At 40.7% G+C, this 17,806-nt stretch overlaps 1 protein-coding gene across 1 annotated transcript in view; it reads left to right on the plus strand.

Moving 5' to 3' along the window:
• tyk2 (tyrosine kinase 2) overlaps positions 1-17,806 on the plus strand; it is a 154,214-nt gene that overhangs the window by 94,149 nt on the left and 42,259 nt on the right. The window contains exons 8-11 of the mRNA XM_073069408.1: positions 3,011-3,168; positions 4,671-4,794; positions 14,034-14,238; positions 15,041-15,159. Coding sequence (XP_072925509.1) covers positions 3,011-3,168; positions 4,671-4,794; positions 14,034-14,238; positions 15,041-15,159 — 606 coding nt within the window. The remainder of the gene's footprint in view (positions 1-3,010; positions 3,169-4,670; positions 4,795-14,033; positions 14,239-15,040; positions 15,160-17,806) is intronic.

The raw sequence follows: 17,806 nt of genomic DNA on the forward strand, positions 1-17,806 counted from the left end.
CTTCTGTTATTACTTCTGCCTTTACCTACCTTTTGCCTTAAAAATTTTTGAGTACCCTACCTCAGCCTTTCTCCAGAACTCTGCTAATACAGCTTAGTGCTTTAAATGTGTCCCAAAGGGCATGGTGGATGATGAGATCTGCCAGAACATGGGGAAGTAGTTTTATCCTGTGGTACACCTTGTCTTACCAGCTACTGTTAGTGTCCACTGTTCAGTTGGTGTGCAAATGGCAGCTGTCACCAAACAGTTCGAGTTCCTTTGTTCAGGTGTATACCTCGGGTGTCTTGGCTCCTGCAGACACAGGAAAAGAGGTGACTGCGGAACAGCCTCATCCTGAAAAAGAGCAGACAGGTAGAGGACACACAAAGTACACTGCAGATGCTGTGGTCAAATCAACACGTACAAAAAGGCTGGATGAACTCAGCAGGTCGGGCAGCATCCGTTGAAAGGAGCAGTCAACGTTTCGGGCCGAGACTTTGACTGCTCCTTTCAACGGATGCTGCCCGACCTGCTGAAGACAGATAGAGGAGATAGGTTGTGGGCTGGGAGGTGTGGAGGGAAAGTTGAAGAGGGAATGGAAGTCTAGAGGAGAAAAGAAAGGGTGAGTGGTGCAAGTGCAGAAAGAAAGGAAGAATTAGCAAAGGAGGTAACTTGGAGTGAGCTGTGGTTAGTGGAACTGGAAGTTGTGAGGGACGTAGCTTGGGAAAAGGATGTGGGGCTGAGGAAGAGTTTGTGGGCAAAGCTATGTACATCTGTCTCTGCAGAGCTTGATGAGTTGATAGGACCATTCTACATATTGGTGTAGATCCTGTTTTTAATTGATTGTGCTGTGTCCTGTTCAGTTATTTGTCCAGGTCAGGATGATCTGTGTAACATTACTGGTATGTGAATAACATTTAATATCAATTTTGGGCTGGGTCTTCTGTGGAAAATAATTAGGTCAGGTTTGGGTGTGGCTTTAAACTTCTACCAGAGCAAAGCGAAGAAACTGAGGGAGTGCAGTGTGTGTCGTCAGAGTGCGTCTGCATGCAGGTTGTGTTCAACATTGCCCCGAGAGTTTTCTAGATCTGTTTTTTTTTGCACAATTTTATTTTCGTCATGCTGTGTTTGACAGCTCTCTTCCTGATTATAAAAGGTGTAATTCAGGCAGAAATTCTCAAGAAATGAATACAAAATGCAACCATTTCTAAACTGTAGAAAGCAGCTAAAATTTCTAATAATTGATTCCATTATCAGTCTAATTACTGATAATTAAAATGTTGAATGGTTTAGAGATGTCGATAAATGTATTCATGTACCAGGATCAGGACTGGGAATCACTGTCACCGTCAATTATGACAAATGCATTGGGACTTGAAGGTGGTGAACTATTGTTCATTTTAAAAACGTGTACGTGTGTGTGTGTGTGTGTGTGTGTGTGTGTGTGTGTGTGTGTGTGTGTGTGTCTCTGTCTGTCTCAAGATTTCCAGCATCTGTAGAATCTTTGGTGTTTATGGGGCACCATTGTCTAAGACCAAGCCTTGGATTTTGTATTTCTTTGTGGTTGTGTCAAACATTGGTAACGTTTACTTGTGAAATGTTTTGCACTATTGGATTGTTTTAAAATAGAAACAGAAACATAGAAAATAGGTGCATGAGTAGGCTATTTGGCCCTTTGAGCCTGCACCGCCATTCAGTATGATCATGGCTGATCATCCAACTCAGAACCCTGTACCTGCTTTCTCTCCATACCCCCGATCCCTTTAGCCACAAGGGCCATATCTAACTTTCTCTTAAATATAGCCAATGAACCAGCCTCAACTGTTTCCTGTGGCAGAGAATTCCACAGATTCACCACTCTCTGTGTGAAGAAGTTTTTCCTCATCTCGGTCCTAAAAGGCTTCCCCTTTATCCTTAAACTGTGACCCCTCATTCTGGACTTCCCCAACATCAGAAACAATAGTTTTGAATGTGTTATTTAAAAATAATTATATATCAATGCAGCATGTTGTAATGTGGCATTTCCAACTTTTAAATGTGACTGGTACACTTCATGTTCCCACTAATCAAGCACTTAGAGATATGTTGGGTGTAAGAAAATAATTTTTAAGTTCTTTGTGTTCTTATTCAGCTCAGGGTATTTGCAAACAAAGGAGACACTGCACATGTGTTAAACCACAAGAATTATCACAAATGCAATATCGAGAGAAAAGCAAATGTCTACAGTAAGAGTGGTGTAGAAATCAATAAAATACTTAACATCCACTAAACAAGCTGATCTCTGCAATGTCATAAGGGAACCACAGATCTGACAATCTTCCAAGCAGTCTGTTTTCCTCCCTCCCTCCTTGTTCCTATCTTCTTAGCGCTAGCACCGGCCCTGATGAGCTTAAGACAGAACTCTTCCATCTGAACCAAGGAAGTACCCCTTTTTACACCCTTCAAAACCTCTTGCACTAGTACTTTTTCATCCCTTGGTAGTATTAGATGCTGCACGTTTCCAGCCCAGACAAACATGTTTTTCACCATTTTCCACTATTATGGCTGCGTGACTTTCTTAAAACAATCCCACTCTAAGCTAACATCATTTTGTCTTACAGACTTCCATTTTACTTTAGCACATACCAAGAAGAAATCACATTTAACTATTTCCTTACATTACGATATATTCAGTTACAATGTCAGAGGTATCTTTAACAAAATATAGATTTAACTCCTACCAGCGCAGATGTGTTCCCAGGCACACCTTGTTAAAGCAGGGTGCTGGAAATCTGTACAAATTGACTCACTGCTTGTGTTCCTGAGTCCCAACTTCCAAAAGTTATCAACCGTATAAAGATAAACATTGCTTTCAGCAAATATGTTAAATATTACAGAGTACAGAAATTTGGAGAATTTCTATGAACTGGCATTGAGTAACATAAATTTGTTCTTTTGATCTGTAGTTTGTAAACCTGGACTGAGGCATTTGCTGTATGGACTATGCTACTCCTACTAGCAAAACTAATTCCTTCTGTCTTGGTATTTGCAGGATCTGGTACTGACCTCGCATAAAGTTGCACTTTCCTTTGCGTCACTGATCGATGGTTACTCTCGCCTGACGACTGATTCACACCACTACCTGTGTCATGAGGTGGCTGCGCCACGGGTTGTCCTGAGCATCACCAGCGGCATCCATGGACCAATGCAGTAGGTGTCAGTGTAACAGATTACTTTCTATTTTGTGACTGAGTATATAAAATTTTGCAGGTATGAGTGGTTTGCTAGAACTTTTCTCCTTTAGGCACCCTATGACAAGAGCTGCTTTATGCTGTCTCGTTGACATTCTCAGGAAATGTGTGCAATTGCTGGATATAGACAAAGCCTTGTTCTGTGCTCTTTCACCTGTGAACATATGTGGTGAAATATGGAATGAGATGTATTATCATTTGAATTGGTATCCTCACACAGGTGTGGCAGTGTTCACACAGGGAATAACAGTGTTTGTAGTGTTTGCTCTGTAATCCAGAAACAGGAACCAGGAACACAAGCTTGAATCCCTCTGTAGCATGTGGAGAATTTATAATCTGGAAAGAAAACCTGTCCTAATGTTCATGAAAAGATTAGATTTTTTGCAGAAGCCCACCTTCCTTGTGTCTGTCCTTGGGTGAGGGGAATTTGTTATTTTTAATTCTGCCTGAATTACATGTTGTTTGAGGTGCATAACAGTTGTCCCAGAAATGCCCCATGAAATTGCTGAGCAAATTCCTTACCACAAGGGCAGTAAGGGATGAGCTGTAAATGCTGGCCTTCCCAGCAACAAATCCATGTTCTGTTAATGAGTTAAAAACAAGATTGTGTTAAGTCAGTTTGACCCCGGATTGGGGGACCGCTTTGTCAAGCAGCTTCAATTTGTCGGCCGCAAAAAGCAAGATGATCTGGTGGATACCTATTTCATTTTGACTTCCCATTCCCTTTCTGACATGTCTATCCATGGCCTCTCCTACCAGGATGAGGCCAAACTTGGGTTGGAGGAGCAACATCTCATGTTCTACCTGGGTAGTGTCAAAGCTGATGGCATGAACATTAATTTCTCTAATTTCCATCAGTTTTTCACCCTCCCTCATCTCTTTTTCCATCTTCCATTCTGGTTACCCTCTCATCCTTTCTCTTCACTTGCCCATCACTCTGCCTCTGGTTCCCCTTCTCCTTCCCTTTCTTCCATAGCCCACTGTCTTCTCCATTTAGGTTCCCTCTTCAGCTCTCTATTTCTTTCATCTATCCTTCCTAGCTTCTTATTTCATCCCTCTATCCCCAGCCAACTACCTTCCTCTTCATCTGGTTTCACAAATTACCTGCCTTGTTCTCCTCCCTCTTTTCCCACCTTGTGGCTTCTGTCACATTTTTTCCCCCCGATGAAGGGTCTTGGGCCAAAATGTCGACTGTTTATTACCCTCTGTTGATGCTGCCTGACTTGCTGAGTTCCTCCAACACTTTTGTGTGTGTCTGTGTGTGTGTGTAAATAAATCTGAGTGGATTTCAACCTCCGTTGACCAACACTAGGAGACCTTTTATCTGCAGGGGGAGCCAGGTTTCAGCAGTTCCTATAAATCAGGTAGACCTCTTGTTGTTCTTTTCCTGTTGTGTCTGAGAAGTAAGGATCAAAAGTGGTGAGAGAATAGACTTTCAATCTTTTCCTTGCCACCCCATAGACCACATTATGTCAACAACAAACTCCGGAGAGAGGAGAACAAGGAGGGGCTTTATGTTCTGCGATGGAGTGCTTTAGACTTCAACAAGATCATCATGACAGTTGTCAGTAAGGAGAAACCTGAGGTAAGCCTGCGGTTTGTCCCTCTTGTGCACCAGTTAAGATTCATTGGGTGTGGCAGTGTGATATTGTGGAGTTTAAGAGGTTTTATCCCTATACTGTTTGCAGGTATACATACACAGCACATTGAATGTGTTAATGGCAGAAATGCTGAGGAGAACAAGGCCTGGTGTTGGGTTGGGGATGTTTTCTGGCATCATCTCAGGCCAGCTGGGAAAAGCTTTGGTCTGAGGGCATCTCTAGCAAGGCTAGCATTTCTTATGAGAAAATGGTGGGGTTCCTGAGAGCAAAGTAGCCCAGAGATTATTTTCATACAACATGAGCATGAGTTAGTGAAAGATGGACATCTTTGAACTGTGACAGGCCAGAGATGGGTGTCCTTTCTCCCGATGTGCTGTCTCACTGAGAAGTCCAGTGGATCTGGCACATATAAGAAATTGGAGCTGGAGTAGGAGGAAGTCCCTCCCTATCTGATTCATTGAGCTTGCTCCACTGTTCATTAAGGTAATGGCTGAGCTGGTTGTGGATGACTTCCACCTACCTGCTTTTACCCCATAATTGTATCTGCATAATTTTTCCCCAAAAATGGATCCGTATCTTAAATACATTTAATGAGGTGGCCTCGGCTTCTTCCCTGGGCAGACCAATACCTTGTGCAGTTGTAGCATAAACTTACTGATCTGAAATTCAATTCCTCTCACAATGAAGGTTTGCATTCTATTTGCCTTCCTATTTGCACCCTCAAACCAGCCTCACGTGATTCATACACAAAGACACCCCCGATCCTCTGTACAACAGCATGCTGCAGTCTTCCACCATTTAAATAATAATCTGATCTTTTAAATTGCAAAGTAGATGACTTTGCATTTACCGAACATCCTGCCAATACAGTTAACCTATCATTATCTCTCTGCAGATTCTCCTCATCCTTCTGCATAATTTTTATGACATATATAACCAGAAAACAGAAGTAAACAGGCCTTCGTCATTATTCATTTAGCTCCCTGTACCTTTATCAGAATCAGGTTTAATATTACTGGCATATGTCGTGAAATTTGTTAACTTTGTGGCAGCTGTACAATGCAATACATAATATAATGAAAAAATACTGTGAATTACAATAAATAGTTCAATAGTTCCCATTAATATCAGAATGTATACAATATACAACCTGAAATTTTTCCTGTTAACTGTCATGATATTTTATATGGGCAGTTGATATACTGTACTCATTCGTCCCGCAATGTTGTGCTGAACCAGCTAAAAAGCAGGTCAGAAACACCCAAGCACTAATCCCTCCTACCTACATGATGTTCATATTCCTCCATTTCCCTTACATCCATGTGCCTATCTAAACATCTCTTAAAAGCCTCTAGTGTATTTGCCTCTCCCTCCGTACCAGGCAGCGCATTCCAGGCATCCACCACTCTCTGAGTGAGAAAAACCTACCCCTCACATCTCCTTTGAACCTACCCCAACTCATCTTCAATGCATGCTCTCTGGTATTAGACATTTCAATCCTGGGAAACAGATACACCCTGTCTATCTATCTATGCCTCTCATAATCTTATAAACCTCTTTCGGATCTCCCTTTAGCCTCAGCTACTCTGGAGAAAACAATCCACACCAGTGATATTCAGCCTTATTCTGATTCTGAGGTTGAGCCCAGCTGGGAGCTGCCATGGACTGATAACTTTAATCTCACTTGTGCATTGTATAGATCAAATGGAAAGTTGGGCGGAGCAATTAGCAAATGGAATTTAATCTCAACATAACAGTGCCTATAAAAAGTATTCTCTCTCCAACCCCTCCCCTCTACCACCGAAGTTAGTATGTTTTATTGTTTTACAATATTGAATCACAGTAGATTTAATTTGGTCTTTTTGATGCTGATCAACAGAAAAGACTCTTTCATGTCAAATTGGTCTAAATTTATTGCAATTACTAGACACACAATGATTGCATAACTATTCATCTCCTTCAAGTCAGTATGTAGTAGATGCACCTTTGGCAGTAATTACAGCCTTGAGTCAGTATGAATAGGTCTCTTATCAGCTTTGCGTATCTGGGCATTGCAATTTTCCCCCTTTTTTTGTTACAAAACATTGGGATCATGAGTGAATATCCCTTTTCAAGTCCAGCCACAAATTTTCAATTGGTTTGATGTCTGGACTCCACTCCAGGACATTAACTGTGTTGTTTTTAAGCTATTCCTGTGTAGCTTTTGCTGTATGCTTGGGGTCATTGTCTTGCTGGAAAACAAATCTTTCAATTCACAATTCTCTTGCAGACTGCATCAGGATTTCCCTGTACTTTTGCTGCATCCATTTTACCCATAGCATTTAGTTCGATGCCCAAAAATCTCAATTTTGGATTTTTCAGACCATAGAACCAGCTGACTTTAAATTCTCCCCCGTGCCTTCTGGCAAACTCTAGCCGAGATTTCATGTGGGTTTTTTTCAACAGTGCTTTTCCCTTTGCCACTCTTCCATAAAGCTGTGACTGGTGAAGCACCCGGGCAACAGTTGTAATATGTGCAGTCTCTCCCATCTCAGCCACTGATGCTTGTAACTCTTCCAGAGTTGTCATGGGTCTCTTGGTGGTCTCTCTCACTAGTCCCCTTCTTGCACAGTCACTCAGTTTTTGAGGACAGCCTGCTCTGGACAGATTTACAGCTGTGCCATATTCTTCCCATTTCTTGATGATTGACTTAACTATACCCCAAGGAATATTCAGTGACTTGGAAATTTTCTTGTATTCATCTCCTGGCATGTGCTTTTCAATAATCTTTTTGCAGAGTTGCTTGGAGTGTTCTTTTGTCTTTGTGGTATAGTTTTTTGCCAGAATACTGACTCACCAACAGTTGGACCTTCCAGATACAAGTGTATTTTTACTACAGTCAATTAAAACACCTTGACAGCATACAGGTGTTCTCCATTTAACTAATTGACTTCTAAAACCAATTGGCTGCAGCAATGATGATTTGGTGCATCATATTAAAGAGGGTGAATACTTAAACACTCAGTTATTTTGTGTTTTATATTTGTAATTAATTTAGGTCACTTTGTAGAGATCTGTTTTCACTTTGACATAAAAGAGTCTTTTTCTGTTGATCAGCATCAAAAAAGCCAATGAAACAATAAAACATGTAAACTTCCAAGGAGGGTGAATGTTTTTTATAGACACTGTATATGGTGATCTCCACAGGAGGTACAAGAGCTTGAAGGCACACACTCAATGCTTTAGAAACAGCTTCTCATCCTCTGCCAATAGATTTCCGAACGGTCCACTGTACCATGACTGCTACTCATTATTTGTGCCCTTTTTGCACTACTGGTTTATTTTTATTAAATACTACTTATTGTAACTTGTATTTTTCATGTAATATACTGTTCTGCTACAAAACAACAAAATTCCTGGCATACAGCACCTTGTAAAAGTATTCAGCCCCAACCTTTTGTTGATGTAAATGAGTATTACAACCAAGGATTTTGATCAATTTCATTGAGTATTTTTATTTGTGAATCACAAGCAACACACAGAGAAAATGCTAGAGGAACTCAGCAGGCCAGGCAGTATCTGTGGAAAAGAGTGTAGCCAATGTTCCGGGCCAAGACCCTTCATCAGGACTGGAGGAAAAAAGATGAGGAGTCAGAGTTAGAAGGTGGGGGAAGAAAGGAAGAAACACAAGGGGAGGAGGGGTGAAGTAAAGAGCTGGGAATTTGATTGGTGAAAGAGGTACAGGGCTGAAGATGGGGGAGTCTGATAGGAGAGGACAGAAGTCGGTGGAAGAAATAAGGGGATAAGTTGAGAGAGGGAAAAGGGAAGGGAGGAGGGTGCATTACCAGAACTTCAGAAAATTGATGTTCATGCCATCAGTTTGGAAGCAACCCAGATAGAATATAAGTTGTTGCTCCCCAGTCTGAGTGTGGCCTCATTGTGACAGTAGAGGAGGCCATGGACTGATATTTCGGAATGGGAAGTGTATTTAAAATAGGTGGCCACTGGGAGATCCAGCTTTTTCTGGTGGGCAGAGCGTAGGTGTTTAGTGAAGTGGCCTCCCAATCTGTGTCGGGTCTGGCTGACATACAGGAGGTTTACAGATATACAGTATACCGATTTACAGATATACATGTGATTGTGAATCACATGCTACTTTTTCACAGTACAGCCCCAAAAAAATGAGAACTGTAAAGCATGAAAAACTAAAAATTCAAAAACTGAAATGTCAGCAGTTCAAAAGTATTCATCCCCCTTTGATCAGTACTTAGTCGAACCACCTCTCGCAGTTATTACAGCCAGTAGTCCTTTTGAATAAATCTTTTTTGGTTTTGCACAACATAATGGAGCAGGATTTGGCCATGTATGCCAGGTTAGTTGGGGAGCGGCGGTGGACAGCATTTTTGAGGTTTTGCCAGCGATACTCAATCAATTTAAAGTCAAAACTCTGATGGGGACATCAATTTTCTTCATTTGAAGCTACTCATGGTTGCTCTGGCAGTGTGCTTTGGGCCAATTTTTCACCTGCTGAAAAATTAACTTCCTCCCCAGCTTAAGCTTTCTGGCAGAGGCTAGCAGGTTTTTATCCAGGATCTCTCTGTATTTAGCAGCGTTCATCTTCCCATAAATCCAGACCAGATTTCCAGTCCCCTCTGCTGAAAAGCATCCCCATGTTATGATGCTACCTCCGCCATACTTTACAGTAGGGATGGTGTTACCTGTGGCAGATGCGGAGTATTAGATTTATGCCATACATGTCACTTAGTGTTGAGGCCAAAAAATTCCACTTTAGTCTCTTCTGACCACGAGATCTTCTTCATTTTTACGGCATCTTCTAAGTGACGCTTTGCAAAGTTTTTACAGGCAAGGATATGATTTTTTTTTTACCCAGGGCTTGCTTCTTTGCCACTCTCCCATAAATACCCTTTTTGTGCAAGGCCTTAGAGATTGTGGAGCACAAACTTCATCTCCACTTACGGCCACTGACATCTGCAGCTCACTCAAGGTGACTGTTGGCACCATAGTAGTCTCTCTTACAAGTGCTATTCTTCTCTGCTAACTAAGTTTAAAGGGGCAGCCTGACCTAGACAGTGTGGCTGTGGTTTTTATTTTTTCGTTTTTCTAATGGACTGCAATGAGCTCCGAGCTACGTTCAGTGCTTTTGAGATGGTCTTGTACCCTTCCCCAATTTGTGCTTCTCTATTTTCACTTCCCTGACTTGTCTTGAATGCTCTTTTGTCTTAATTTTGGTTTGGTCTGTTGAAAACCTACCATACTGTTGGACCTTACAGAATGAGGGGGTATTTATTTGTATGAATTCATCCAATTTTGTATACCAACAAATTGGATGAGTTGGTAAGGTAATATACAGTATTGCACCTGAGGAAAGTTAACATAGTAATTACAAAGGGGATGAATACTTTTTCAACTTGCCAATTTTGGTTTTCAATTTTTAGTAAATCGTTTATAGGTTTTGGAATTTTTCTTTTGATTTGACATGTATTATATTTGAACTTTTAGAAAATAAGGCAGTAAAATGTGAAAATAGTAGGGGGGCTGAATACTTTTTCAAGGCACTGTATGTCGGTGATAATAAACCAGGTTTTGATTCTAATGCAGCCCATCCCAGCAATTTTCATATTCTGTTAATTAATTAAACATAAACTTGTGTTACTTAATACATTTTTTGACCCCCGAAAGGACACACTTCTCTCAGTGCTTTCTGCTATGGATGGCCAGATGGAAACCATGGGCAGGTTTTTACCTTCCATTAGGCAGGAGTGGTAACTTCTGATTCATTGAACATGAGAAATATGTGTGTCGGCCAGTAATCAGGCCAGGAGATTTCTTATCTGCCTGGAGAGCCAAGAATGAAATAGTTTAATTTTCTACTAAGTTAGCTATGGGAAGCAACACATGTTAATTAGTAATACCAGAAGGTTGGACCAGCCAACAATAAGTAGTGACCTTGTTTCTAAAGGTCTACGTCAGCTATCATCTATTAAGTACAGTTTGTTTTTAACTAAATAATGGAAGAATTGCATTGAAAGATGTGCCTCTAATGTATTAAAATAGTAAACTTCTCATGGTGTTTTCTTTTTCTCCCATTCTCATAAGGGATTAATTGTTTTTTTTCCCCCCCTTTTTGGCCTTATTTTAAAGTATTTCTCTCGGGGAAGGGCCATGGAAATGGGAAACCCTTTCAAGCTGCCACATGAGGAATTGCATCTTAAAGGAAGTGTTGGGCAGATATCAACATGAATCATCCTTGTGACGGTGCCTTTGCTTGTATTGTTGATGATTCATTGTTACACCCAATCTCTTACTTAATTACTTCAAAATCTCTTATTTGTATAGTATGTCAAGGTCTTGCTGTATGTTTTTTTTAAAGCAGATTGGAATGTTCCATGGAAGATTCCCTGGAAGGTTCCCATGGAAACTTGGACAATTTATGATATAAAAAAGAGGGGGTGGCAAAAACTACTCTGCTATTTGCACTCAATCATAGTTCTCCACATTCTAAGTCTTCATATTTCTCCAGTGTATCATACCTCAAAGAGCCTAGTCCACACCTTGCCAGTCAATCAGTAAACAAAGAAACAAGAAAACAAATAAATGTGGCCCGTTGATTTTGCTGTCAGAACAAGTCCAGAAATCACGCTGCATCGCTTGCCATGTTGTAGCCTTGTCTCTTGGACAGCCCCACAACACCCTCGAGCTTTCCCCCCTCTCTTTCAACTGCATAATTAACTTATGATTTTTAAATGTTCGTACAATTTGCACACTTCATGCTGCACTGGAATTGGTTTATTGTTTATTATTATTGATATGTACCAAGATACAGTGAAAAGCTTGCCTTGCATACTGTTCATACACAGTGCATTGATTAGTCTGTAACAGCTACAAAGAAAGTGCTGTGCAGGTAAACAATAAGGTGTAAGATCATAACGAGGTAGATGTGAGGTCAAGAGTCCATCTTATTGTACTAGGGGCCCATTCAATAGTCATATAATAATGGGTTAGAAGCTGTCCTTGAGCCTGATGGTACTTACTTTCACTTCTTTGTATTTTCTGCCCAAAAAAGAGAAGAGAAAATGTCCTGGGTTAATGGGGTCTTCAGTTATGCTTACTGCTTTACCGAGGCAGCAAGAAGTACAGATGGAGTCCGTGGAGGGGAGGCTAGTTTCTGTGATATGCTGAGCTGTGTCCACAACTCTCTGTAGTTTTTTTGTAGTTGTGTGTGGAGCAGTTGCCATACAAAGCCATCATGCATCCCGACTGAATGTTCTAAGGTGCATTGATAAAAATTGGAAAGGGTCAAAGAGCACATGCCAAATTGTTTAACCCTCTTGGGAAGGCAGAGGCATTGCAGAGCTTTCTCGGCCGTGACATCTATGTGGTTGGACCAGCACAGACTACTGATGATGTACGGTCCTAAGAACTTGAAGCTCTCGACCCACTCAACCTCAACACCAATGATGTAGGCAGGAGTATGTGTCCTGCCCCCTTCCTGAAGTCAATGTCAGCAAACCCAAACCAGCTGTTTGGTTTTGCTGACATTGAGGGAAAGGTTATTGTCATGTTACTAAGCTCTCTGTCTTCTATTGTATTCTGAGTCATTGTTATTTGAGATATGGCTCACAATGGTGGTGCAAACATGTAGGTGGAGCTATAGCAGAATCTGCTCACATAATGAGTGTGCAGGGAGTAGAGTAGAGGGCTGAGGATGTGTTTTGTTGGAGACCCAGTGTTCAGAATACTCATGACTGTGCTGCTGCTGCCTATATATCTTTAATGGTGCCATCTGTTTGTCAAGATCCAGTTACAGAGAGAGGGGATGACTCCTTGGTGAGGAACTTGCTTAGAATTGCAGTACAGGTTTCCCCCACTATCCAAAAGTAGAACATTCCTATAAAACCTTTCGTATGCTGAAATGTTGTAAAGCGAAGAAGCAATTACCATTAATTTATATTGGAAAAATTTTTGAGTGTTCCCAGACCCAAAAAATAACCTACCAAATCATGCCAAATAGAACATAAAACCTAAAGTAATACTAACATATAGCAAAAGCAGGAATGATATGATAAATACACAGCCTATATAAAGTAGAAATAATGTATGTACAGTGTAGTTTCACTTACCAGAATCGGGAAGATTCGGCCAGAAACCGATTTGTAGGAAAAAATTTGGCATGTACACGCATGCCCGTGCAAGGCTTCACGGTCATGGTAGTCTTTCTCGGGGTAAACACAAGTTTAAAGCGGGCGCCTTTTTTCATAAAAGCAAAAATCCTCTTCAGGTTTCTTTTGGTTAGCGAAAGCAGATACTAATGTCAGTCTTTCGTAAAGCGGGGGACACCCGTATTGAAGGCAGAACTGTAGTCAGTACACAAAAGACTGAAGTGGCCATCTGTACCGCCCAGCAATGAGTGTAGGAACCAGTCAGATGGCATCTGCTGTAGACCCACTTCAGCAGTGGGCAAATTACAAACGGACATAATGCAGGGATCATCTGTAAACGTTGAACTCTGTGGAATCTTGAAAATAGATGCAAGGCATACCCTGGTTGTTTTGTGAGAAACTGACCAGTTACTCAGCTTGCCAGGAAACGCGTAATAAGAATTTGACAGAAAACAGAAACAACTTAGTCTGTTTGAACATGGTAACATTTTTTTTGTGGTCTTGGATGTTGAATTATTCCTCAAGTGCAGTCGCTGTTAATAAGTAGGAATTGCAACAACTACTCTGTCAGCTAATTCTGCTCAGCACTGATGTGGTGGCTAACTGGTTGTTTTGCTTCTTGATTGTGTTGGTAGGTGAACCATCAGCAATGATACTGCTTGATTTTTAATGCCTGCATGTGCAGAAAGCAACTCTGCATTTCAGCTGCAAGTATGCCTCAATAGCATCACATCCCCAGCATTGCATGTACTCTTTTGATCCCTTTTTAGCACAGGTTATATCACCGGGCTCAAGCTCCAACTTGTGATCGTGCTCAAAGGATCTCGCTCTTCATGATGTTTATCTCTTTAAAATATTTAGCCTCATGAATAGATCATTTCTAATATGTAAACCACATTCCTCTGAATCGCAGGTGGTCTTCAACTGTGCAGAGAATGGTTTGAGTGAAGGGAACAAGTCCGGAGATGTGTGATTACAGTTTCCTTTATAAAAGCAAATGGATTTGTTTTTCTAGTCTGTATTTCTGTTTCATTATTAGTGATAATCCTTTGTTTCTCTTTCAGTGTGATTTATTTCACAGTTCTCCAGGAATTCAAGGCATTAAGCAATTTCAGATTTTGAGGAAGGCACCAGATGCATTTGTGCTCCAGGGTTGGGACCGATCATTTCCTAGTGTTAAGGAGCTTCTTGAGAACCTGAAGGGCTGTGTGCTGAAATCGGGGAATGAGAACTACGTGGTCAACAAGTGTTGCCCACCTCTCCCTCATGGTAGATAATTTGAAAATGTCTTGTTTGCTCAGTTCCCTTAATGGCCTCACTCCCTGAAAACCCTTGTTTTCTGTACTCCTCTGCCTACCAACCTTCCATACCTCTTTGCAATTTGTTGTGGTATCCAGTTCATTATTTTCTTACAGACGTGATACTCTGAGACTCCACTATGTACTGTCCTAGATGTGTTAGCCTGGATTTGCTATCAATTTGACCACACTCTTAATCTTGTGTGACTCATCAACTTGTGTCTATTGTGGGTACTCCAATGCTCTTTTGTATTAAATTCAAAATAATTTGTGAACAGCCTGTAGCCAAATAGAGATTGTGGGGGTGGGGGTGAGGGGTGGTAGTTGTTTGAAACTGTCAGACAACAGACTGCAAGTCAAAAAGCTGCAGGCACAGAAAATTGGAAATAATAGTGGAAACTTTCAACAGATTATTTGAGAAAGAGAACCATTTAAAGTTTTAAGTCAAACTGGGGAAAGAAAGAGAAGTTAGTCGCAGAGAGGGTGGAAAAAGGGTAAACTGAACAAGGGGAATACCTCAGTTGGGTGAAGAGAGGGTTGCTCTGATGATGAGCTGTGGACCAAGTCACATAGTTTATAGGTTAATGAGGGAAATTTGGTAAGAGGGAAGAACGCAAAGGAACATGTAAAAGTTGTGAAATGCTGGTCAGAGCGACAGTTCCAGGCATGGATATTGGAGAGAAAAACTGAACAAATCATAAGATGCAATATTTTCTTTTAAGTTTTATTTTTTGTGTATTTGTTGACCAGCTCTGCTCTGTTTTGGCTTTCAGAATTCTCCAACTTGCTGATCATAAGAAACGGCAAAGATGCTGATATTCGACCACTCACAGCCCAGCTAAATCTGAGCCAGCTTAGCTTTCACCAGATACGGAAGGAGGAAATAGTTCAGGTGCGTGCATTCACCCTACAAGTGGAAGTAATATGATAGTGTGTGATTAATCCCCTATTTATGTTCAGATTTGAAACAAGGCACTGAGAAGTGCAAAAATGGTGGAAATCCTAGGCAGTTTCCTCAGGCTGGAAAATCCAGAGTTTTGGTGATTCCTGGCAGGATAAGTGGTTTACCATTCAGGACTCATTCAGTAGTTCATTCTGTAGGAAGTACTCTTTGGAATTCACTATCCGAGAGGTCCATTCTTCCTTCTCTTGATGATCTTGACCTTTCCTCAGCCAGGAATTGGTTTGGTTGAGAGTTGCACCACTAGGTTTAAGAGCAGTTACTACACCTCAATCATCAGGCCCTTGAATAAAAGGGGATGATTACACTTACTTGCCGCATCATTAGATGTTCCCACAACTAATTATCTCATTATCTCATGTTCTTGTTATTTATTGCTATTTATTTATATTTGCATTTGCACAGTGTTGTCCCCTGCACTCTGCATGTTTTTTCATTAATCCTCTATAGATTTGCTGAGTATGCCCACAGGAAAATGAATCTCAGGGTCATGTATGGTGACATATACGTACTTTGATGATAAAATTTACTTTGAACTTTTCAAAGGTGATATGGTCCATTCTTCCTTCTCTTGATGATCTTGGCCTTTCCCTGGCCAGGAATTGGTTTGGTGAAAAGTTGCTTTGTGCAGATTCCTACTGTTCTCTCCTCCCCCTTATTATTTAATAAATCAGAACTTTGTTGGACAAATGACTAGCCTAAAGATGTGTTGATCATCAAGTCTGTCAAGAAACAGCTGGGGATGTACTCAACACTCACTGAAGGGAAATAAAAGCAAGATACTCTGGATGAGATCAGCCGTTCAGCACACCACATTCTAACCAGACACACTGTCCATTACTCTTTGCTGACCTGCTCTCTGCTGCAATGTCTTGTTCTTCACTCAAAGATTTTTCATATGTCTGGCACTCAGTTTCTGAGATCTCTTTGAATACAGGCTTTTGTTCCCTCCAGTTTTCTAGATCTGAATTAATGGTATTGTGATGGGTGCATTTGAATCATACATCTCTGTATATGAAAGGTCATTAGAGCTGAGACATTGACTTTTTACTCCTCATCATAGATGCTGCCTGACCTGCTGAGTTCCTCCAGCATTTTTTCTGTGTTACTCAAGAAGCAGTAGCTACTGATTTGCTTATCTTCATTGTAATTTTAATAGATTAAAAATAAAATTACATTTATCTACATGATCTGAAATAGTGTGTGTTGGAGGGGCAGGGTAATCATATTAAATAAGAACTTTTGAAAGGGAACTGGATAAATACTTCAAAGAAAAGTAACTTCAGAAAGCAATGGAAATTGGTAAAGTGTAAGTGTCACACGTACAGAGATGCAGTAAAAAGCTTTGTTTTGCATGACATCAAGGTAGATCATTCCAAACACAAGTACACTGAGGTAATATCAAAGGAAAATCAAAAGCAGAAGCGAAGCATTTCAGTCACAGACAAATTGCAGTGCAGGTAGACAAAATGCAAGGTAGATTGTGAGAGTTCTTTTTTATCAAGACTTTATTGAGTCTTTAAACAGCAGAATCATGGCTGTTTTCAAGCCTGGTCTATGAGTTGTCAAGTTCTATACATGATGGGAGAGGGGGTAGAATTGAGAATGACTGGGGCAGGAGAGATTTTCTATTGTGTTGGCTGCTCTCCCAAGGAAGTGAATAGAAGAGGAAGCTGGATTTGTGATAGACTGGGGCTGCACACACAACTCTGCAATTTGTTTTTGTTTGTGACTAATTCAAATGCTCTATCAGAGGTCCAATTGGCCTCCAGTACTACGTGATCCTGTGATTAGCTGTTCCTAACTTTGCATCCTTCTATTGGGCATTCTTTCCATATCCCTGTCCAATATATTCTTAATTTTCAAGACATCTTTAGATCTTTTCTAAATCTTTCCCAATAGCTCCAATCTAATAACATTCTGTGTAAATATTTTTATCTTCGCGAGTGCTGCAAAGTTCTCTTTCTAACACTGTCATCAGAACTGTACGTGTGTTATGTGACCATGGTTCAGGGCACACTTCCCATAACATCACTAGTTTGGAACTCTGCATCACTTGAAATGAAACTCAGTGCTTTAGAGTTTCAGGCTTCTGCGAAATAGCTTTGAGTGACTCATTGATCCATATCCTTGTTATTTCACATTTCCTGCACTTGTAGTGTTTTGATTTTATATGAAACACTGGGGTTTATTGTTGAAGGAAAGGATTGAAAAGCAGATGATGCTTTAAAGTTATTCTGAACTTTGGTAATGCTATAATTTGAAGCTGAAAGGCTGGAAGATAACAGGGGAAAAATGTACTTGGGAAGTATTAAAATCAGAAATGGAAGAAGTTAATGTTAACTAGAAGATGATGACTGCAACACACACAAAGTGCTGGAGGAACTCAGCAGGCCAGACAGCATCTATGGGGGAAAAAAGGTAGAGTGGTTGTTTTGGGCCGAGAGGGTATTGGCCTGAAATGTCAACTGTACTCTTTTCCATAGATACTCCTTGGTATGCTGATTAACCCCCAGGGATTTTTTTTTTTAAATATATGAATCACTCGGAATTCAGGATAAAATATCAAACCTTTCAT

This window comes from Hemitrygon akajei, chromosome 16 (genome assembly GCF_048418815.1).
Source record: "Hemitrygon akajei chromosome 16, sHemAka1.3, whole genome shotgun sequence".
Classification (NCBI taxonomy): Eukaryota; Metazoa; Chordata; class Chondrichthyes; order Myliobatiformes; family Dasyatidae; genus Hemitrygon; species Hemitrygon akajei.